This window comes from Ambystoma mexicanum, chromosome 8, assembly GCF_040938575.1.
Source record: "Ambystoma mexicanum isolate Mex_15411 chromosome 8, UKY_AmexF1_1, whole genome shotgun sequence".
Lineage (NCBI taxonomy): Eukaryota > Metazoa > Chordata > Amphibia > Caudata > Ambystomatidae > Ambystoma > Ambystoma mexicanum.
Window position 1 is genome coordinate 806,515,015 of NC_090929.1, and position 24,648 is coordinate 806,539,662.

At 40.3% G+C, this 24,648-nt stretch overlaps 1 protein-coding gene across 26 annotated transcripts in view; it reads left to right on the plus strand.

Moving 5' to 3' along the window:
* The window catches only part of CAMK2G (calcium/calmodulin dependent protein kinase II gamma), a 2,374,050-nt gene that overhangs the window by 2,290,196 nt on the left and 59,206 nt on the right, over positions 1 to 24,648 (plus strand). For all 26 annotated transcript variants that reach the window (XM_069610663.1, XM_069610670.1, XM_069610673.1 and 23 more), the window contains one exon: positions 814 to 1,059. In XM_069610663.1, the coding sequence (XP_069466764.1) occupies positions 814 to 1,046 (233 nt within the window). In that variant the 3' untranslated portion in view covers positions 1,047 to 1,059. The remainder of the gene's footprint in view (positions 1 to 813; positions 1,060 to 24,648) is intronic.

Below are 24,648 nucleotides of genomic sequence, written 5' to 3' on the forward strand. Positions count from 1 at the left end.
TGTAATTGCCTGACCATTGTATTGGGACATGTCAGGTATACAGCTCGGGTGCTAGTCTAGTCTTCTCTCATAGTGAGCTGTCCGTGAGAAAGTGTTTGTGTTGTGGAGGAGGGCGGGGGTTTGAGTTCCTAAATATCATACCTGGTTGGATGGGGTAAAGGTGTTACAGGGAAGGGGATACCGCGTCTCACCCCACACTGGTCCACCCCCAGGAACTGGGTCCAAAAGTGATGGCCACCTGGATGACAGCCCCGGGGACTAGCGGGTGAGACATATTCTGGTTTCTCACAGTTTGAACAGCACAGTTGATACAAACAAAAAAAACAAGCTGGTGGTTGGTGGTGTTCAATAGCGTTCTCAGGGCTCAATTGTGATTTTCATGTTCTTTTAAACTTCTCAAACTTTATTTAATGTCTCATTTAAAATTAGCCCGCTCTGCTGCTGCTTACCAACATATTATCCTTAAGAAACAGTATAACAACATACTGAAATGTTGAGTTATTGGGCTTTCTTAAGTTTTCTTTCTGCATTTTTCTATTTTGTATTGTGTATTTTTTTATTTCACCATTGGTGTTTAATATTCCATCTTAACATTATTTAGTTTTTATGCTTTTCTTATTCGGTGCATGCTTAATCATTGTGCTCTTTACTCCTAATATCCTCTTTCCTGGGAGCTCTAGAGAAAGATCAAATTGGAAAATCCTCTTTTGCGTTGCCCAGATCCTGGATAGAATAAAGAAAACTGCCTTTTAAACGAAAAATTAATGATATGTTCTGAAAATGTATAATAATGAAATTTGTTTTCATCTTTAGTACTATCAAAAAACAGCAAGCCCATTCACACAACTATCCTGAATCCGCATGTGCATGTCATTGGAGAGGATGCTGCCTGTATTGCCTATATCCGCCTGACACAGTACATTGATGGACAAGGCCGGCCTCGCACTACGCAGTCTGAAGAGACCAGGGTCTGGTACCGCCGGGAGGGCAAGTGGCTGAACGTCCACTATCACTGCTCTGGGGCCCCAGCTGCCCCACTCCAGTGAGGAACAAATGCAGGTAATGTGCAAAGGGCTGTAATCTCTTGGAGTTTGTCTTGAGTATTTGAGAAGATGCTGTATAGGTTGAATTATATATTGGGGATGAAGTTACGTAGATGTGCTTTTAAAAAAGTATTCACAGGAGAAGATAAAATAGGTTGCTTTAGAAACTATATTTTCATTGGTTGGTGAGTTTTGTGTTTGTCGACCAAAGATGTCTGACTGACAAATAGTGGAATTGTTTATTATGTCGTTATTTTAAGGTCTTAAGAATGACAGAATGTTTTGGAAGCGTTTGGTTGCGAGCAAGACGTTTTTTAAATGGTGTTTGGGTGCTTATTATTCAGAACATGCAGAACATCTCTAAATTAGCTTTTCGTTCATTTAGAGGGCCTATTTGGCCCACTTAGAGGGACACTCCCATACATCATTGACTATTTAAGAGAGAGAAAAAAACATAAAAATCTCTCGCCATTTCAATTCTACTCAAACACATAGAACCCCATTTCTTACTTGTCAAGAGTCAATTATCACCAGCAATGGTAAGTGAATTTTCTGAGCCCTGCACTAGTGCCACCTCTGAGAACCGAAAGCAATTGCTTGCAAATTGAACAAATGGGGAACATCTTGTTGATTGCACTTGTTTTTGTTCACATCAACCTTAAACAGGTTGCAGGGTGATCTTATACCCTCAGTAACCTTTACGGAAACATTATTTCCAATGATATCTTGTCTGAAACGTGATTTATCTCCTGTGTATGCAAATGAAATTAAACATGCTCACAAAAACAGTACAGGTTTTTTTTTTTGCAACGATTATTCTCTTCATTTAACGTTTGCTGTCTTTTCCTCATTCACTTGCTTTTGCACTTCAAGCTTTCTTTCATGCTCTTTTTGCTCTTTTGCACTTTATTTTACTGTTTCTTTTTTTTGGGACTCTTAGCTAATTCCTTTTCTATTTCTTGCTAAGCTTCTTTTCTCCATCCCCCATGGATAGAAGAATGATCTCTAGATCATTCTGGGGTTAAGTAAGTTCTCAGCTATGCACCTTTTATTATCTTTCTCTCATGTCACCACCCTCCTTCTAAATCTCCCATTCCATCTCCCTGCTTTAGTCAATATAATCTCTGATGTTTGGACACCTCTACCTTTTATCACCTCCTTCTTATTTTTCCCTTCCAGTTAACTCAAATTTACTTTTCGCTTCCTTCCGTAGACTCTTCCCTCTAGTCTTTTAACTCGTCTCATGGCAGCTATGAACTCTCTACACCCCACTCACCCATTTTGCCCTTATCCTCAGCCCTGCCTCGCCACACAGACCTTTGCTCGCTTCAATCCTCACTTCATCATGCTCTAACTCTTCCCATCATTTCTTTTATGACTTTTCTCTTAGCTGCTAAACAACTGTATTTCTTCAACCTCATTGTTTCTTATTCACTGCATCCTTGTCGCCTGCTTCAGCTTCTCAACCAAATATTGACACCCCTCCATCTGAACCCTCATTCTACTCCTACCCTCCTTCGGTGGACTTTGCTAATTCATTTTCTAACAAAGTTACACAACTAGACTCCTCCTACTCCGCTTTTCTGACTGTTTTCCTTTCGTTCAAGTATTATCTTGACAACAACATGTTCTCCACTTTCTGGGCTAGCAGTCATTCCCCAGTCTTTCCTTTCTACATGGGATTCCCCCTGGTTCTTTAGTGGGTCCTCTTCTTTTCATTCTGCCAATATCTCCTCATTTAGCCCTTCCTCCCATTTTTGTGCTGTCGACTCTCAAATCTTGATCTCTTTTTTTCCTCCTTCTCTATCTCCCTTCAAACAAAAAATGGCCTCTTCTTGCAGTTCAAACCTGGATGCCTTCCCATTTCCTACATGTGAATGCCTCCAAAACCAAGATCCCTTTCTACCTCTCCTCCAGTCCCCCCCTTTCTTCAACTTCCCCCATCTTATTTCCTCTTTGTTTTGACCCGGCACTTTCCTTCTCTACTCAGATCTTTAACACTGTTCACTCCTGCCGCTTTCAACTCTACAGCATTCGCAAAGACCGACCTTTTGTGATTTCCATGCCATCATACTGCTTATATCAACTCTCATAGTCTCTCACTTGGACTATTGCTCTGCACTTCATACTGGTCTACCTACCTATCAATTTGCCCTGCTCCTGTCTGTCTTCAATTCAGTCCATATGTATTATATGCTGTCTTTCCTCTGCATTTCAATTACACCCTCTCTTGGCTCTCATTAGAATACTGTCTCCTCTTTTAATTTCCTCTGCATAGTCTTCAAATGCGAACATGGTCTTGCCACTCCTTATCTTTGTTCACTAGTCTCGCTCTCTGTCCAGACGTGCTTTCTTTGCTTCCAATACCTAAATCTGCTCATCGTTCCCAAACCCCCAATCGCCCGCTCACACTGCTTAACACTTTTTGCACCTAACACTAGAATTCTCTTTCTCTTGCTATCCGATCCTCTTACTCTTCATCACTTCTCGTCTCACCTTAAAAACGTTCAGCTGACTTTTAAATTGTACATTTTCTTTTGGCCATCATGGTTTGCCAGAATAAATATTATTTGATGTGAAAGATTAAAGGAAAGAAGAACTAGAAAGAAGAAGAAAGAGCATCAAGGATCAAGCTCACTGCAAGAAACCCTGTGCAATCTATGTGACCATCGTATTTACAAGCATGAGAGAACACTCTTGAAAATGTACATGGTCACGCAGACAAATGCTTTTCATGGAACACCTTTATTTTATTACCTGCTTGTCACATGTATTTGTGCAGCTGGTGCTCATCCCATCTGATGATCCCAAACGTCTTAGCATTCTTTCTCAACTTGACTCATTAAACCAGGGATGCTGAAAGTGACAGTCTCCACTCTTAAATTATCCACCCAATTTGCCAAGTTCTCTACCTGCTACAATGCCATCCACTCTGCTTAGTCTCTAGCTGTCTTTCTGTAGCATCGAGCGTAGGAAATGGAATGCAGGATGTTACTGGAGGCTCGAGAGTGGAATGAGGAGCTGCAGAGGACGGAGCGAGCGGAGACGGTTAGAAGGAGAGAGACTGAAGAAGCTACACAAAGCTCATGTCCCCTCTATCCACATCATTTATGTTAGTTACATGAAGCTACTTAGAATAGTTATATACAACAAGTCTATTGTTATGTTATCATGAGGGAGAATGGATGCTGTTGGTCGAAACCCATGGCAGTGTTAAGCATGCGTTGAGGACTAGTGATGGTAGAGTATGGAACAGTGAGAGAGTTATGGTTTTGGAGGAAAGAGTAAGAAGAGATGTGGATGGTGGGTGCAAGCCTGTTCGTGGAATTGAAAGAAGTGATGTTGTCAGGAAGTTTTCCTTGGCACAGGATACAGATATGCAACAGGAGTCTTCAAGAGAAGCGTCACGGAAGTCATCAAGAGTTGGGAGGAATTACAACAGACCTAGACATTTGTTAGACTATGAGGAGTTTTAATTTTAGGAGTGTTCATTATTAAAGAGGGGGGATGTGTAGCATCGAGCGTAGGAAATGGAATGCGGGATGTTACCGGAGGCTCGAGAGTGGAACGAGGAGCTGCGGAGGACAGAGCGAGCGGAGACCGTTAGGAGAGAGACGACTGAAGAAGCTACAAGAAGCTCATGTCCCCCCTATCTACATAATTTATGTTAGTGACATGAAGATACTTGGAAGAGTTGTATACAACGAGTCTATTGTTAAGTTATATCATTACCCATTAAATACCTCCCCATCCACTTACCTGCGTATGCCCCATTACTTCACTTTCCGTTACCAAATTCATACACAATTCTAACCAGATGTTTACATACAGTAACAATCAATTGTTCCATCCTGTCTGTACATCTACAGACCTACGGTAAGAGTAACTGCCCACAATTCGATTGCCTCCCCTGCCCTTCTCCACTTGCTGTCATCTTGGTGCTGGTGCTCCGGGCTGCATTGCTCGCACTGGAGTATCTCACCCGACCTCCACGGGAGTCCCTCAGCCCATCTCCCTTTCACCCGTGGCCCGCCTCAAGTTCTGGAGATTATTATCCCCAATCATGGATAGATATATTCTATTTCTGAGGCTTGTGGAATCTGCTTAGATCACATGCTGTGCATAGGCCGACATCTAGTGGAAGCTGCAGAGTATTACAGTTTGTTTTTCGAAACTCGAAAAGGGGCGTCGAACTAGGGTGTGCCAGTAATACTATCCCTAGTGTGATGCCCACTGTACCCATGATCCCTCACGTGTGTAGGACCCTCAGATTGTATTTTTTCTGACATTAGGTAGCATGAGGAGTAGCGTGAGTACAGAGTATCTAAGCAGATAAGATAGTGGCTGTGTAGTTATGATTAAGTTGCTGTTTCCATAGGAAGAGCACTTTTTGGGCGCCTTATAGCTTCGCTCCCCCTGGACGAATCCACACCAAACTTTGCAAAATAAAGTATATGGCCCACTCAGAATTTTTCTGGAAAGTTTGGTGAAGTTTGGTCCAGGGGGGGCAAAGTTATAAGGGGGGGAGGGGTCCCAAAACTTTTTTTTCCCATAGACTGAATGGGGAAAAAACTTTGCTGATGCCTACAGCCCAAACCGCAGTGTCCTGATTGGCTAATTGGCTTGTGTCATGTCTGTGGACATACAGCGTGTACACTGATTGGGTGGCGGTGAGCGTGGAGTGCGTCAGATTTTTGTGAACGCCCGCCATCTTGTATCCGCGGACAGCACGTTGACAAATGGTGGGGAAATAAACTTTTGGTAAGTGTGTTGGCCTGTAACAGTGTTTGGGGAGGGTGGGGGAGTAAGAGATGGTTAAAAAATGTTATCTATTTGGGTGGTAGGCACTGCCGTTTATGTTCATTGTGTCCGCGGACGGTCGCGCTGTCCTTGATGTCCGCAATAGACCTAGATGGGGGGTTGTCCTAATGACAATATACCTGTCCGTATTGTTCGCAGGCAAGTTGAAACTGTTCTAAGAACACACTCGGTGTCCGGGATGTCTGTAATAATCCAAAATGGGGGTGTCCTAAGGACACTAAACCTGTCCGTACTGTTCGCAGGCAAGTTGGAACTGTTCTAAGAACACCCAAGGTGTCCGCGGACATAAAAAATTGCTATAAGGCATAGTTGAAAATGTTTGATTCTATGGGTGTGATATGCTGCGGTGGTTGTGGCCAGGGCCTAGAGTCTTGTGTGCATGGCCGAAGGCCGTAGGCCATGCACCCAAGACTCTAGGCCCTGGCCACAACCACTGCAGCATATCACACCCATAGATCACACCCATAGAATCAAACATTGGGTGTGATATGTTGTGGTTGTGTGGCCAGCGTCTACCTAAGACCGAAGTTATAAGTACCGGAGTTATAAGCTACCATAGGTGTGATATGTTGTGGTGGTTGTGGCAGGGCCTACCCAAGACCAAAGTTATAAGCACTGAAGTTATAAGCCACCATGGGTTTCATATAGTGTGCTGGTTGTGGGCAGGATGTAGAGTGTTGGGCGCATGGGCGAAGGCCGTAGGCTGTAGGCTATACACCCGAGACTCTAGGCCTTGACCACAAGCACCACACCATATCACAGATATAGATCACACCTATAGATTTGAATATCGATCAAATGTTTGCAATTAAACTTACTGTTTGATTTGTTGAGTTTGGTACCTGGAGGAAATATTCTTTTTCAATTTCTGTGATAAAAGAAAAGAGCATGTTAGTATATGTATTCTATAAAGACTCATTACATTGCATAATAAACATTTCAGCTTTTTTTTTTACCCTCATATTTGGTTTACAAACCAGTGTACTGTGCATGTTGCTCAGTTTCTGTGTTTGTTTTTCAAATCATTGGGTCTGTGGGAAAAAAAATCCTTGTCGGATTAAAAAAAACCTTTTTTTGTTATGCTACAGTCTATTTGTTTGTTTCCTTTCAGTGTTCACTTGTTGTTTCTGGTTAATGTTGTATCTGTTGGATTGCTGCAGATTTCTGAAGCAGTTAGATACCTTTTGGCGTATTCTAATTGTCTATTTTTTGTTACAGTTTAGTGTTATTCATTTATCTGTTTGGTTGTTATGGGATCTTGGGCCAGTTAGATACCTGTTGGCGTATTCTAACTGTTTATAGTTTTTTATTTGAATTTTTGTTAATGTTGAAGTACAAATTAGTTATTAAATTTTGGTTTTAAGAAGATTAAATAAGCGTTTGTAAGATTTGCTGGTAATCTCTGCTTTAGAGTAATGGTACTATCATTACATTCGAACCATCCACATTTCTTTTTAATATATGCAGTGTAGTGACCTGCATTGGTTGTGGCTCCTGTGTGGTAGATTATACCTATTGTTGTGAAGGTTTTCTTACCAAGTGATACTTGACCGTGTGTGAATCCAGTCAGCTTGCAGTTGTTTTTGGTACCATCTACATTGTAACGTAGAAGCATTAGTTTTAAGTAGTTACTATGTGTTTGTATTAGTAAGGTGGAGCGATTATCTGAATTGTAGGTAGTACATCTGCCATGGTTTGCATGTTGTACAGGTTGCTGAAATGGAATGGATTCACAATTTGGTATGGATACATACACAAAGCGCTCATTAGGGATTTGTTCTTGTGTAACATTGTTGCAGAGAGTGCAGGTATGTTTCCACGTGTATGAAATCTGGAATATTTCATTTATAGGTATGTTTTTGTTTTCCAGTATTTGTAGTAAGTACATTAGAAATTCTTGTGGATCTTCTTGTGAGTTTATAGTGAATTTCGTCATTCCAGCACAGTAGTCCAATTCTTGTCTTATTCCGTGAACACTATATGTGTTGTCAGGATTGTTTGTTGCGTTTCTATGAAGGACTAAAATTTTCAAACACAATTGGTTTGTACTGTGTGAGTAAATGTTGTCAACAATTGGTGGCAATTGAAATAGAATATTCATTGCTACATTTGCGTAACAACTTACACCAGTTACATTTGAAAATTTGAATGGACCAGATAGTTCTGTGTCCAAATCATTTTTTCGTAGTGTGTGTTGCTTCTCTGAAGAAGTACCTGAGTTACTTTGACTAATAGGTTCTTCTTTAGTTATGGTAAATGATGAAGTATTAGCTTCTTTTACTCTCTTTGGAGGATTTGCAGTCAGATTCTGTTGCATTTCAGTTTGAATTAGTTTTCTATTATGTTTTCCTTTTGTGGAACAGGATATGCTTTTAGATGGGGGGTGTATAGTGTAGGTAGTGCCTTGTATTCTAGAATGCAAGGAATATCAGCGTTGACTTTGCTTGCATCAAAGTTGATTAGAAATAGACCGTCAAATTTACGTAAGCATGATAGTGCTACGTAACTCATGCCTTCTTTAAAGACTGTTACCAATATCTATCAATGCTTTGTCTAGGGTAAGACCTTGGGATTTATGAATGGTGACTGCATATGCAAGAGTTAGAGAAAATGTTTCTCTATGTACATACATGTCTTTGAAGACAAGGAATCGAACTGTTGAGCGCCCTATACTTTTTACTTCTGAAAGTTTGTCAAAGAGAATATTGACAAACTGAATGTTGTTGTCACGTAGGTATGTTTGAAAGCCAACAACTGTACCCAGTGCTCCATTAACTAGTCCTTGCTCCACATCAAGGTTACGTTTAAGCATTACTCTACAGTTTAAGGATAATTTTAATATTTTCTCCAACCCAGCTGTGTTGGAGATTGAAATTTCTAAGGTATTTAGTCTTGTTGTGGCTTGTTGACACATGGGTAGTGTCATACCATGTACATCCAGTTTGTCTGTGGAGCAAATTTCAATTATTGGTTGCATTTCTTTTTTTAACATTGTTTCATTGAATTTGGAACAGCTTGCAAGAGTTGGCATTAAGGCCATACAATTGACATTTTTGTGCGCTGATTGTTCTATAACATCAGTAACACATGAGTTATCGCCATAAAGTGCATGGATGTGCCGGGTTTTTAATATTGATTGTGCTTCTTGAGTTAGTACACCAACTCTAATACTTTTTAAAATGTTGGCATAGGTGAGGTCTGCAGATTGGCGCATGTTTTCTGTTAATTTTTTGTATTGGAAATGTTGCCAAAGGTTGACATTTTCTATGCTGCCAATAGTTTTACGGCAGAGTTTGTCTCCTAAGGTTTTAAAAATAGGTTCACCTTTCACTGGGGTCAATTGAAGAAGATCACCGAAAACAATAATGGATTTCCCTCCAAACAGTTGTTCGTAGTTTAAGTACTTGCAATCTGAGGTGAATCAAAGCCAACATTAGGTTGGAGACCATGCTCACTTCATCTATTAGTAGCATTTTCATTTGTTTCAAAACTCTGCGTAGTTCCATTACAGCTTCTGTAGAAAGTTTGTAATAATCTAATTTGTTTTGGTGTTCTACTGGAAGGAGTAGTAATCGGTGTAAAGTGACACCGCCTATGTTGCAGGCAGCTAAACCTGTGGGGGCAGTTACAACAGCTGACAGTTTGTTGTTTGTCAATTGTTGAAGAAATTTGCTGATGATTTTGATTAAGAATGTTTTGCCTGAACCAGCTTCACCACTGACGTATAGTAATATAGGTTTGTAATTTTGGCAGGTACATTCTTTATTTTCATGGTGTACACTATGTGCAATTTCTTTTGTTACTTCTTCAAAAATGGTGCGCTGCTCTTTGTTTAGTTTTGATTGTAGTGCAGTTAAGTTTTATGCATCTTCTTCATAGTGACACATGGTGTTTTCTACTTCTGTCATAGATAATTCTGCTTTGCTATTAGTGGCTGTGCCAGTGGTTCTTGGCTTCCTGTTACAGAAGGTTGACTACTGTCGGGAGTTTCTTTATCTAGTTGGGCCTGGAGTTCTTCTTCATGTTGCTGTTCATTTTGCAACATTGTTTTGTACTGCGTAAAGTTGATATCGGTGATAGTGCTTTTGTTTGCTTTGAAAGCGTCTTCATAGCTGTCATAGTTATCTGGTATCTCTCCTTTTCTCCATGGTTTAAAAAGTTGTAGCAGGGACATGTAATATAGTTCTTTTTGTTGAGGAGTTTTTAATGACAATTTGATATGATTAATTAAGCTTTGTTTGGTAAGTTTCACTAAACTGCCTTCACAATCTGTCACTCTATATCTGCCTTTCTTTTCATCGGGTTTTATATTATTTTTGTATGCAAAGTTTTGGGCTATGTGGTATAAACACATGTTTTCCAAAGTGGTACTCCTGTTCGGGTAGTATTTGTCTAGTAAATTGTTTTTCAAAATGTCTTGGCTGTTGGGATCATTTTTGGCTATTGTTTCTATGTCGTCATATGATTTGAGAACTCTTTTTCTAGATTTAGCAGGACCAAGACTTAGCCATACTATATTTTCAGTTCCATGTGATAATTTCGCCGCAAAAATATCGGCATACAAACATATCGCCATAGTTTTGCGGCGAAATTCACAATGGTCCCTGCGGGGGACACCCCCGCATCACTTTCTAATGTGCGGGGGACACCCCCGCTCCCACATAATATCCCGAATAAAAATATCGCCTATGGCGAACCAAACGGCCATATTTACGGCGATATTTTTTTTGGGGATATTATTACCTGATACCATATTTTCAGATTTTCCATACAAAGTAGTACAGGTTAAACGATCTACAGCTTCGTAGGCGCCACATTCTCTATGAGAGAGCATTTTTATGCCTAAGCTGTACAATTTTTGAAATAGTGTTTTGTCTGATGATAGGTCATTCCAGAGGTCTTGAAGCACTGTTTTTTTCTGCTTTTGTTAAGTAGGCTGTAACATACCGTGCAACTGCAGTGGAATTGTCTGCAATGTACTGCACATCTATGTTTGCATTCCATAAGAGGGCAATGATTTTGTTGTAATCATTGATATATTTTGATTCTTCTGTTCTTTTTATGTAATACGTATTCTTAGGTGATTTATCTTTAACAGTATGTCTAACTGAAGACATGAAGTTGTTTACTTCACCTGTTTCTGTAACTGGTCTAGGGAAGCCAAAGCAGCATTTGGTGTAGTATTTCCCTTTGTTCTTGTATTTGCATCAATATTTGCCACATTTGTGTCTTTGAAATTGTACAATTTGTGCATGTAGGTCACTGTCGTTTGTGAAGGGATTACACAAGTGACCTATTTTTGGATGAACTGCAAAACAGTGGTATCACTGACCAAATTTAGGAGCATCTTTAATCCATAAAAGCATGTGGATATGTGGTGCGCCTCTGGTGTGGTATTCTTTTCTCCAAAAGAAGTGTTGCACTTCTCCGAGGGGAGGAACAGTTTTATTACAAATAAAGTGTAGCATAGCAATGAAACGATGGTGGAAATATCTTGAAACTAGATCTAGGATCTAGAGAGCAAAGTTCTCCAGGTGCTGGTATATCTATATTTGTTTTGTTTTTGTTTGATATGCGTAGGAAATCATGTACATTTTCCTATGCATATTCTGCACAACGTAATGTAACAAACCAAGTGGGTGGGCCATAGTTTCTGATCATACAATGTACATCTCCGTGACGTCGGAACCAGTATTCTTTTGTACCATGCATGTTTGCAAACAGATTTGTAATACTTGATTGTAAAACCTCATCTTTTTCTTGCACTTTTTGTATTAATTGCATAGGTGACATATTTTGAAAGTGGGTTACTGATTTCAATATGTGTGCAACTCTGTAACATAGAGTTGCTAGTTCACTTTCAAAGAGTAGGTGGAATATGTATTCCACATTTTGTCTAAATCTGGGATCTTCAGAATACATTTGTAGTGAGCGGTTTTTTTTATGATGTTATCTGAGTGGGTCTATCATCGTACCTTCCTCCTTTGCCAGTAGGATATAGTAGAGGAAAAGCATGTGCTTATATACTTTTTCCCCATATGCTCATTGGTGATCCTTTGGTTTGTCGCATTTTGTACGTTTCTAGTGCATCATCTATGCTGTCTTTAGCGTGCAATGGATGAATTGTATAATGGTCTAAAATATTGGATACTGCAGTAGGATCCAGAAGTTGAAATTGACCAGTTTCTGGTGACTCTTGAATTATTTCATTTGTTCCCCTTAAGTTTTCTTCAATGTTTATTTCTTTGTAGTACTCATTATTGTCATTTAGATATTGCAAGGCTTGTCTAACTTTATGTAAGTCGACAAGTTGTTGCCAATTTTTTTTGTCTTTTGTTGGTACACTATTTACTAAGATAATTAAAGATTGCTCTATTGGACGTTGCACTCCTAGAGTGTGCACATTTTCTGTCAGATCTAATCTAAATGCCTTTCACCAGTTCAGAGGGAGATCATTTAGCTGTTTTTGGTTGAAGGTGCATTATTGCTTTAAATGGGTGCACTGTTTGAATTATGATGCTCTCATATACATTGAGTTGTTGTAGGGGTTTTGGTAGTGGGAATAATTCCAAGTTATTTGTGATAGCATGTGAAGGAGTTTGGTTGTTGTCAAATTTTGTAGTGCAGTAACTGCAAAGTATTAAGGGGTTAGTTATTTCCTATTTGTTTTCTGCTATAAGGTAGAGAGCTAATTCAAACCATTTAGAATCTTCATTGTCCTCTATTTTGTATGTTACATCTATAGTTTTTGTGTTAGTTTTATAAAAAGTTCTGCGGCAACACACACACACATGGTTTGGTACTTCAGCGGATGTACTTTTAAATTTTAGTATTTCTTTTTTGTATGTGTGTAGTAGAAGGTTGCCATGTGTAGAATTGTTGCTAGCCTGCTGTAAAGCTATTGCATTTTGTAAGTGGCTTTCACTTCCAAAATATTTTTTCTGGATATGGTAGATTTCTTCAAGTAGTTCTTTGGCTGTACCATGTAGAAGATTATTTAAATTGGCTAGTGCAAAAGCAGTACTTTTAGCATAGTACAGTTCATAGACTAGATTTCTTATAGTTGGATGATGTGTTGATATCATTTTGCTATGATGGAACGTGCTTTTGCAAATAGGTCCTGAAATGCAGGCTAATGAATGTCCTTGTAGTCCTGTGTATTTACGCACTGGACAGGTATCCATATTTTGCAGCAGTTTCATTTTGATTTTGTCTTTGCCTTTCACATACTGATTGAGGAATTGGCGTAAAGATTTGAAAGATTTCTTGGGAATGTTACACATTGACGTGCATGGCCATTTGTATACTGGATCTTCTGGTCCATTTGAATGGAGAGGTAAATCTGCGTTTTCTGGGGATATTTTTGTAAGCAGTATTTCTTGTTCCATTATGGAATTAAGTTTTTCATAACCGTGTCCACTTCTATGTATAGCAATTGTATTTGTTTGCTTTTGTTTGTATGCTTCTTCATTAAAATATGGTTCTGTGCTTGTGATGTGACTCCATTCACCTCCACAGATATTTAAGAAGTTACTTTTGTTGATATTTCGTTTGAGAAGACTTTTTTGTAATTTAGTAATTAGTTTTGTTAGTGGTTTCATTCTGTTTAACACTAAAATAATAACTTTCTTTTGAGAAGGATTGCACTGTCTGTCAAAGCTTCTAAGATTAATTTTCTACTCTAGGTTTTAATGGTTGTGTACGATTTCTCTACTGTTTTTATAAGATTCTGAAGGACTCTGTGGCGGAACATTTGTGCTAAAATACTTTTTTTGGTATGCTTACTTGCCACTATATCAAGATTTATAGGAGCAGTTTTAGCAGTAGTGGTAGCTGAATTGTTCATAATCGTTTTCTGTTTCGTTTTACATTTTGATACAGTAGGCAAAGTTTCTGTACTTGAAGCTTGTTTTGTTTCGCTAAATGACTGTATTAGCTGTTTTGTTTGAACTTTTTGTACACATTCTGCTAGAGAGGGATGCTTATTTTGGACACTTCTTTTTCCATTTGCTCTACTTCTACGTTGTTTTCTACGGACTTGCTTTTTGGTAGGCATTCTTTGGGGTCTGTTGAAAAAAATAAAGAAGGTATGGGTTGGGCTGTTCTGCGATGCATGTGTGTTGTGTGCATGAGTGTCTTGAGTATGATGGTAGAGGTGTATGTGATGGTGTGTGATTGTGCATTGGGCAGCTACAACTAGTTGGGAAGGCTATTCTTGTATTTGTGTGTTACTATACTGGGGTTCAGATGACAGTAGAAGGTAAGCTATTGGTGAGGAGAAGCACAAATACTAAATCTAATGGTATAGAATTAAAACAGTTCTTTGTTCTGCAATACTAACATTCTAGGAGCTGAGTTATGTCATTTGTGCGCCGAAAAACAGGGATTTGTGCGCTATTCTGCCTGAAAATCCCTGTTTAACAAATGGGGATTTGTGGGCAGAATGGGGCACTAATCTTTTTTTTTTGGTGCACAAATACCATGAATCAACTGCACAGTGTGCTTGAGTAACAGTAAGAATATTGTGGCAGTATTGTACTTAATTTTTTTGTGTGGAATGAGCAGGTTTCTTCTGAGTTGTTGTTTGCACTTCGGATTCTGCTGCTTTTTAGGAGAGTAGTTTTCACTGCAATTGTAAAGGAAAAAAGTAATTTTTTTTGCATATACCACTGATGTTAATTTAGACATTGATTTTTATTTTTTATAGTAGTATTCTTGTTTGTTATTTGAACATAGAATATGCATGCAATTTCCTTTGACTATGTGCAGTCTTTATATTTTATTATAAATATGTTAGTTTAACATGCTTTACAAATGAGTAGAATAGGAAGTGTATGAAACTTTCTTGGTTTCTAAAGGCTGTGTTATTGAATGTTAGGAGAAAGAAAAAATAATGATGTACTTATTTTGCAATTTTTATAAGGTAAATGGCAGACTGTATAGAAAAGCATGGAATGTATGCGTTTGTGAAGGTGTGGGTAATAAATCAGAAGGATATGATTTACAGGCAGTGGTGTTATTGCAGTTGGGAGTTTTTCAATGATAGTGTCCATCTGTGTGAGTGTATGAAGGTGCATGACCTTATCCTGGCTGTGTGTAATTTTACAATACACTAATAAGTGTTTTTCTACAATTATACTGTTCTGTGTAAAAAATGTTTAGATAGTAGATAGGTTTGGAAGTGACAGTTGATTATAGCAGATTGAAAAAATGACAATCAGTTCATTTTATAGGCTATACAAGTTAAGTGGCAGTTAGTCTGTTTATATTCTTTTATAAGAGTTGTACATGTACTGTGCAAAAATATGCATACCTGTAGTTTTTCATACATGTGGATATGCATGCAGCTGCAAGTAGAGATCTTGGAGACTTGTACAGTAGTTTTTGTAGTAGGTGCTTTCCAATGAAATGAGACTTGTACTCAAAGTAATCTACAGTACATTTGAAGTGCTGAACTCTGATGATGGAGTTAGATGTAGAGGTCTTGGATGTGATTGGTGGATGGTTGTGTGACTGGTTAGCTGTATCCAATGAGGGAATGGCACAGAAAGTTAAGTGGAAATGGTAGAAGGGCTGTCCAAGTTACAATATGTCCGTGGACAAGGCAGTAGTCCGCGGACATCGCATATTACATACAGAGATTTTGGGGTGGAGAGGCATGCAAATGAGAATGAGCAGACCAATTGATATGTCAGTAAAGTTTAGTGGGTGTGTTGTGTAAGGAGAGAGTTTGTCAGAAGGTCTTTTTCCTGAGAGAAGAACAGTTAGCTATGGCTGTGTGTTTCAGAAAACAGATTGTGTGGATTTTGAGAGACTCATGGATACATTGGTTGGAGGGGCATGCACAACGCTGTGGAGTAGCTGCAGATCTTGGTTGCCCTCATGTGGAAGTGCACTGGCATGGAGTGCGTGGAATGAGGTGGCTGGACTTCGTACCTCTCTGTGCTGCTTTACAGACAGCGTCATCCTGACATAATTATAATTCATTGTGGAGGGAACAGTTTAGGACATGAGTCAGGAATTTCTTTGCAATTTGCAATGAAAGAAGGACTTGGGAAGGTCATGGACATGTTTCCAAATTCTCAAGTAATATTTTCTCGTATTGCGCAGAGACAATCGCGTTCTTCATTTGGTCCACAAATGGAGAAAGCAAGGCGGAATGTTAATAAGGCTGTTTGTGCCTTTCTAGGAGATGTTGCCATGTCCTCTTTTCACAATGAAAATATTATGTTTCGTAGCACATACATTTTTCGCAGAGATGGAGTCCATCTTACTTATGCTGGTAATCAGATTTTTTTGAGAAATGTACAAAATGCATTGCACCCTTTTGTGGAATTGCAGCCATCCATTTTGCAATAGGTGTGGACTATTTCAAGTTTTTGAAACACAAAAAAAGCCACCAAAAGGCTCTTTTCAGAGCCACCTCTTCCTCCCTTGGAAAAGTGCAATGATTTTGATAGGGCAGCACCCCAAAATGCTAGATGTCTGCGGACTTCTAAAAAGTGCACAGGGCCCTGCTCCATTTATTGGTTACTTCTATTTTTGGACTGTGAAGGATGGCTCTGAAAAGAGCCTTTTTTTATTTTTGTTGTTTTATATTTTTTCTTTTGGTTTTTTATACAACACACACTAGGAGAGGAGGGGAAAGGAGGGTAAGGTGGGACACCAACCATGGGGATAAGAAAGGGCAGGTGGAGAGAGGAAGATCTAGGGTGGGCCTTACTTAGGTAGGTAGCAGGTCTTCTCATGCTCCGAGACCGCAGTCTCAAAAGCACTTCGAAGTCTCTCCCCCTGCAGAGTACTGTGTCACAGTACATACACAAAACTGTGACCCTCGAAAGGTAAGGGTCATCAGCATTGTGAATGGCCTGTGAGGCAGCTGGAGGGATGCGCTCTCCCACAGGAGTGTCTCTTGTGGTGAGAGGAGCGGAAACAGAGGATGAAGTAGAGGAACTCAACCTACTACACACCTCGCAAGGTACAACCTTGCGAATGGCCCCACCGTGGAACGACCTTAGGTGTCGCTTCATAGTAGTCGTACCAAAGCTGTACGAACCAAGCCTCTCGCGACTCAGCACCATTTTGCACTGATTGCAGGTGACTGTTTGCACGTGCCTTGGGTACGTTACCATGAATGGTAAATAACCGCCACACCCAAGACTCACGGCGAGTGCTGGTAGTAGGGACTTCCACTACCTCATCCTCTTCATCCTTCTCTACATCCTCACTCCTGCTCCCCTTTTCAGGTCCTTGGAGAGGTGGTGGTGTTGGAGGGGGTGGGGGTGGATCTGAGGAAGATGTAGCACGAGGTGGCAGTAGAGGAGCCATGGATGCCATCAGGTTTCAGAAAAAGATCTGAAAAATTGGCAGCAAAAATGCAATGTGTTCTGTAAGATAGGCAGAAACACAATGAGGATGAGCTCTGGGGTGTGGCCTTTTATAGGGGTGCGTGTGCGCGGTTCGCAGACACCTGCGCTGTCCGCGGACGGATCGAACACCCAAAAAGGCTCAAAAAGTTCCAAAAAGTATGTAGAAAGTCAGGGTAATTGTCTATGACATGTGCTATGGTGCATTTTTAGTATAAAATATTGTGGGTTGCCCGAAAAGGTACTTTAAAAATGTTTGGGGACCCGGTCAGTGTCCGCATTTCAGGACAAAAGCTGTGTGGGTGCGGTCACATGATGGCGTCGCGAACATGTCCGCGAAGGGAACGGGTGTCCGGAGGACACCAAATGCACGGGAACAGTCGTGCGCATGCGCGGGTTTTCTACGGACAGTGTTCGGGTCCTGAAATTGTGCGAAACAAGCATCACGAACAGTAACGGACAGGCGCGAAGTTCTGAGAACTTACGGGTGTGGTGCGCATGTGCGTAGATGTTCTTTAGGCAGTACGGACAGGTATACTGTCCTTAGGACACCCACATTTTGGATTATTACGGCCATTCCAGACCCAGAGTGTGTTCTTAGAACAGTTCCAACTTGCCTGCTAACAGTACGGAAAGGAATAGTGTCCTTGGGACACCCCCATTTTTGATTATTACGGACATCCCGGACATCGAGTGTGTTCTTGGAACAGTTCCAACTTGCCTGAGAACAGTACGGACAGGTATAGTGTCCTCAGGACACCCCCATTTTGGATTATTACGGGCATCCCGAACACCGAGTGTGTTCTTAGAACAGTTCCAACTTGCCTGAGAACAGTACGGACAGGTATAGTGGACACCCCCATTTTGGATTATTACGGGCATCCCGGACACCGAGTGTGTTCTTAGAACAGTTCCAACTTGCCTGCGAACAGTACGGACAGGTATGGTGTCCTTAGGACACCCCCATTTTGGACTATTACGGACATCCCGGACACCAAGTGTGTTCTTGGAACCGTTTCAACTTGCCTGCGAACAGTACGGACATGTATAGTGTCCTTAGGATACCTCAACTGCCTTTTTTAAAAAATACACAAAAAAAGAACTAAATTGAGACACATATAATATTTTTGTTTTATTATATATAGATGTAACATTTATGAAAGAGAAAGGGAAGCAGAAACTGAGACAAACACAGGAGAATTGGGGGTTTCAAGAGGATTGATAGGAGATGAAGGGATGGAAGCCTCATCAAATGTTTTTCTTCATGAAGAGGGTTTGAGGATAATTGACTGGGATATGGAGAGGGGGGACAGGTACATGTGGGACAATGGTATTTAATCTTTCTTTAATATGGTCTTATACAAAATTTTTCAAAAGGTTGAAATTTGTCATGAGCATGTCCATTTTTTCTTCCATGCGCTGAAGAGTCTTTTCCAAAGTATCTTTTTGTGTACTGTTTTCAATGTTTGTATGGTCTGTTAAAAAATATATATATATGTTAAGTGTACATAAAGTAATGCTTATTAATTTGGTTATATAGAGAAGTGTCTACCATTAGGTTCACTATCTTCAGACATTTCCTCATGTGGGAAATTCTCCTCAAGCCACTCCAAAGTACTAGACATTTCTGTGAGAAAAGAAAAATATATCACTTTTATTGTATCTAATAAAGAAATTTTAGAAATATATCAGAAGAATGAAGTATACTTACTAGCTTCTGGTAAGTTGTATTCTTACTGGTTTGTAGATCTGCTGTTGCTCTGTGTTGTGCAGTTTCTGTGAGGTAAATATGTTGGAAGCCTATCTTTCTTCTTTTGGTATATTCCATTTTATTACATCTGGTGTTTAAATTGATGGTTTATGTGTTACATATATAGGTTCCACTTCTTATTCATTACTTCATATAATGTGTTTGAGTGGTGGTTTTTGAACTTGTACAGTGTTCATATGGCATGATATAACAATTTAAGATACCCCCTGAGTTTTTGGGTAGTGTTGCTGTTATCCGCGTCCGTCAGCGGACATACGCACAGTCCGCGGAAATCAAAATCACTAGCTGGGGGTTCAGTATGTTCTATGATACATGTATATAAAGTCCGGGATATTATGGTTAAGTTGTGCTACTAAAAACATATGAAATTCAGGAAAAAAAACTTTGTTAAAGAGACTTTATGGTTCAAAGTAAAACCGAAAAACCCCTGAAATTCGACAGTTATGGTAAGCTAAGCTACCATAACTCGCGTCACCACTGTTAGGCAGAATCCTGTGCAGTTCTCTTGGGGAACACTGCAAAAAGATTAAGACTACAGAAGTAAGCAGTAAACCCAATTGGTAGCAGTCTGCACCGCCCAGATTTACCTGGTAGCTGTGGCTGAGCAGTCGGACTTCTCTCAAGAAGAGTAGGGCAGGATGTGTAGAGTATACACAATAGGGCCAAAAACACAGTAGAGCAAACAAATACTGATCAGAGCTTTGTATCAAAAGTATAGAGTTATTTATTTAAAACACACTTTAGGTAATACACAAGCACTTTTAATGGAAAGTAAGTTAAAACACAGTCAAGTAAAGTATACACACCTCCCTTGATATGATATGATATGGCATTTGTAACGCGCCTATACACAAGTGTTTCAAGGCGCGACGAGGCAGGGAGGGGGGAACAAGGGGAAGACAGACAACGATCCTACTAGGCCAGGTGTCATTCAGACCGCGCAAGTGCAGGGGTAGGGGGAAGGGAAAAAGTGCAAGGGGAAGGGGGGGGGGGAGTGCAGTACAAATAAGTAGAATAGAAATAAAATAATAAATAAATAGGGCCAGCAGGTGGCAAGTGCAGACAAGTGCTGGGGCGGGGGGGGGGGCTGTAGGGATACAGAGACAGTCCCGCAGTGCAGGGGTTGCCAGGGAGGCAGTGCAAGTGAAGAGTGACTCGGCCCAGGACCGAGGTCGGTGAGAGTGGCCCAGTTGCAGAATCAGTGCAGTTTAGGTGAAGAATTTAGCAGGGGAGAGGGAGAGAGAAAGCAGAAGTGAAGAGGAAGGTTTTGAGGTGCTTCCGGAACAGGAGATGGTTCTCCTCAAGTTTCAGGGAGGCAGGAAGGCTGTTCCAGAGGGAGGCCCCTGCCGCGGAGAGAGATCTACCCCCAGCTCGTTGCTTCGAGAAGCGGCTGACCCTGAGGGACTTGGAGACGGATGAGCGTAGGGCTCGGGAAGGAAGATATTTAGGAAGAGAGAGTTGAAGGAATTTAGGCCCCAGGCCCCAGAAGGCCTTGTGGACAATGCAGACTATCAGACAAGTCAGAGTTAAAACACCACGATTTGTTAAACAGATGTGAGCGCATAACCTGATGGCACTCCAATAGTTCAGTTAAAGGGAGAGAAAAAGGCACAGCATAGAAATAAAACCGGTCCCAACACTTTTAGGAGGTCTCAGCAAGGGAATAAAGGCAGTAAATACTGTAGAGCCAAATTTCATAGGCCAGGCCCACTTTAAAGGGAGCAAAGCGAAATGTGCCCAGGATCACATGGTTTAAAATGCACTAAAAGTCTTTGCAGAATGTTCAAAAAGAGTTTGGGGTGATACAAGAAGGTAAAGTTAGAAGGTCTGGGGCCAACCCAGTTGGCAAGCCAAGGATTTAAGGGTCACCTTGGGCAAACCGAAGAAAGGGAGGCCAAGCAGGACACAGTACCTTAAACAGAGAGGAGGCTCCAGAGGTGGCAGTTGTTCCTGGCAGTGGTTGCAGTTCGTGGTTTCGACCAGGGGAAGAGAGGATCTCGTCGAGGAGGAAACATGGAGTCGTTGCACTGCACAGGGATGAAACCAGCCGCGGAGTTTGTCAATAAAAGGTGCGTTCCTTTTATTCGCGGTCAAAGTGGTGAAGCTTGGCTATCCGGCTGCCGGGGTGCTTGGCACAGGCGATTTGACCAAGAGACGTCTTTGGAAGGCGAAAAGTGCAAACTGGTTGGTCCCACCAGCTCAGAGGAAGAAGACTCGTCCAGCAGAAGATCTTCTCTTGTCGTCGGGAAAGTGGCGAGGTAGTTGCAGCAGGGCTTCACCGGTGGTGTTGTCGTTGCAGATGGCTCAGCTTCTTCCCTCTTCGGATTCTTGGGTCCTGTGGCGACTTCTGAAGTTCCAGTCACAAAGGCCCTGCTTTTATGCAGAAAAACCCCCATTCATCAGCCTAGCTGTCAATCACACATTGGGCCAATCAGTGTAGAGTGCGACTTGGGTTGCCGAGGCAACGCAGTCCAGGGTGCCAATTCCCCCTCCACCCTTCCTGTGGAACCCAGACAGAGTGGCACCATTTGGAGGGCTTCTGTGTAGAAGCCCGCCAAAAAGTGGAACAAAGGGCTCGACCTTGGTTAGAGTTACAGAGACGGACACAAACGCCATTTTAGAAAAGAGTTCTGGCAAAAAGACGCAACCGTTAATTTAATATTAAATAAATAAACCGGCGGTATCTTTAACATTGCACCAAAAAGTGGTGCGTTTAAAATCAATGGGAAAATCCCATAGAGAATATTCCGGTGGAATATTTCGCGTGGTAACCACTGCCACCAGCCAGAAACTCGACAAGGGGGGACTGGACAGTGCCCCCTTGGAAACAGACCCAGGGGCAATATAATTAACCCCTTCCAGTACTTCCACAATATGATGGTTTGTACTGGTTCTGTTCACAATTTAAGACTAGTAAAGTCAATGGTGACTTTACATGCCCTGGGAGACATTAGTCAGTCCCAGGGTATGGAGTCTATGTTTGGGGGTCACAATGACACCCCTGTGTTACTGCACTGAGGGTGTTGTGTAACACATACACAAAAAAACAGATGATACCCTATGGAGTAAGAGACCCCATAGCCCAAAATCACACAGTCAGAGACATACCTCAAATCATGCCTAAGAGTGGGAGTAAAAGAGTCTCACTCACTCTTAGCAGGAGAAAAAAACAAACCCCGAAAATCCAGCAAAGCTGCTGGGGGACTCACTACATTTGGGAAATTAGCCCTATAAGAGAATTCTCCCTAACAACCACCGTGCACTGCTAAGACTAACACCCAGGACAGCAAAGATGACATCACAAATGTCATTGATGACATCACATGTGCATTTACTTTTCATGAAAAGTCTGGACAAGGGATTCTTATTATAATGTTGACAAAGTGTCAAGGATCATTGGAATAAATATTATGAGCTAATTAGTGCATTAAGAAATGCATTGATATAAATAGTATTCTATTATGAAGTATTATCCGGTTACCAGTCAATTGGTCGAAAACATTTGGTCGACAGGACAACTGGTCGACACCATTTGGTCGAATGACAAATGGTCGAATTTTTTTTTTTTAACCCCTTTTTTGGTTTTTTTTTGGGGGGGGTCCCCCTCCCCCCCAACCCCCTTTTTTTCTTTTTTTTTTTTCCCCACACGAAAACCCACAAAACATATATAAAAAAAAAAAAGTTTCGACCATTTGGCATTCGACCAAATGGTGTCGACCAAATTGCAGTCGACCAGTTTGCTGTCGACCAATTGACTGGACACCATATTATCCAGTATACTAAGCTACTCATGCAGAAACATAGGCATTGTGTGCAGCATATATGACGAAGGTGCAATATTCATAATCTTGCCATGTTGAATAGTGAAATAACTGCTTTCTTATTAGATTTTTGCGTACTGTGTAACATGTAATAAGTAGATAATGAAACCCACTTACTACATGTTTGCATTATTACAGATAAGAGACAACACATACAAATATAAGTATCTACAGGGAAAGTGAATTAAGCAAAAAAACACCAGTAGTAGCAGAAAGAGTTCATAACCTAACTGATTATCTTGATGAAGAGAAATGATTGTTCTGTTTCAAAGCTGCTACTTATCCTATGTATGTGTATCACATGATGTGCCTGGACCCTAAGGAAAGTAGTATGAGTACAATGAATACAAATATGAGCATATACAGGGAAAGTACAGTAATAAAAAAAAATATCAGAAAGTGCTGATAACCCTACTGATTATTTCGTGCACAGAAAGCATTGCTGTCTTTCAAGCCTGTGTCTTCCCCTATGTATATGTTTCATATGATGTGAGTGGACCCTAAGGGAATTACTGTAAGAACATACTTGAAGAATAAGTCTACAAATATACTACCTTTTCAATTTTTAGTTCCTGATTGTTACTGAAGAAAAACATGTGGCTACATATGTCAGTAAAGGGAAAAAATGGGGAGCCAGACATGTGATGTCATCAATGACATTTGTGTTGTCATCTTTGCTGTCCCGGGTGTTAGTCTTAGCAGTGCACGGTGGTGGCGCAAGTTACCGTTGCTTAGCTTACCATAACTGTCGAATTTTTGGGGTTTTTCGGTTTTACTTTGAACCATAACGTCTCTTTAACCAAGTTTTTTTTCTGAATTTCATAGGTTTTTAGTAGCGCAACTTAACTATAACGTCCCTTTAACAAAGTTTCTTTACTGAATATATATATATATGTATTTGTAGTTTGTTTTTAAGGAAAGTAGGCCCTTGTGAATCGCGCAAACCCTGCTTCCCTTAAAAATGAGAATAAAAGTATCCGCACCCCAGATGGAGGTCTGGAGTGTTCAGAGCAATTCATATTGTGTTCAGAGCTGTAGGACTACTAAGATTGTTCTCAGGCTTAGTTGGCAGGCGATTACTGGTGCTGCATGCCACTGAACGTGGTATTAATAGCTTTCTTAAAATCAGTTGTTCGTGACCATAAGGGCCATCTTTTCCATCTAAAGTTGCCATTTACCCTTCCTGCCGCAATACCATACTACGTACTTAGTCTCCAGCTCTAACTTTGCTCCAACATTGAACTTTTTGATCCATGACAGTATTAAACAACTCTTTAACATGGTACATGGAAGGCATAAACTAATTAAATGTTTTTTTTATTCAGTAATAAAACGTTTACACATTTAAATTCTTTTATTTTTTTTATTAATCGAATAAAACACCTACACTTAAATCCCATTATTCATTAACAACATCATATAAAAAGTATTCTTACCTACAAATTCAGTTGATAGAACTAATCTGTGTAGTATAATAGTATAATATAATACAATTTTATCATTACAATTTTCAAATTCAGCATCCAATATCTTATCCTATTTTAGTTGTAAAACTCATCCTGAACGGAACAAATAGTACATCATCTCCACTTAAGTTAAACCTTTATCGTCAGCACAACACTCTTAAATTTAATAATAAAAATTCATACATATGATGTACTCCCATCAAGAATACATATATTGCATTATACAATTCCATTAATCTTACTATAATAAATAGTGAATAAAGTATTTGGGGACACTGCCATGTACAATGACTGGGTCAGCTGCAGAGAGCATTGTACTGAAAACTGCTTTCAGAGTATATTTTTTTGTGTTTTTTGTGT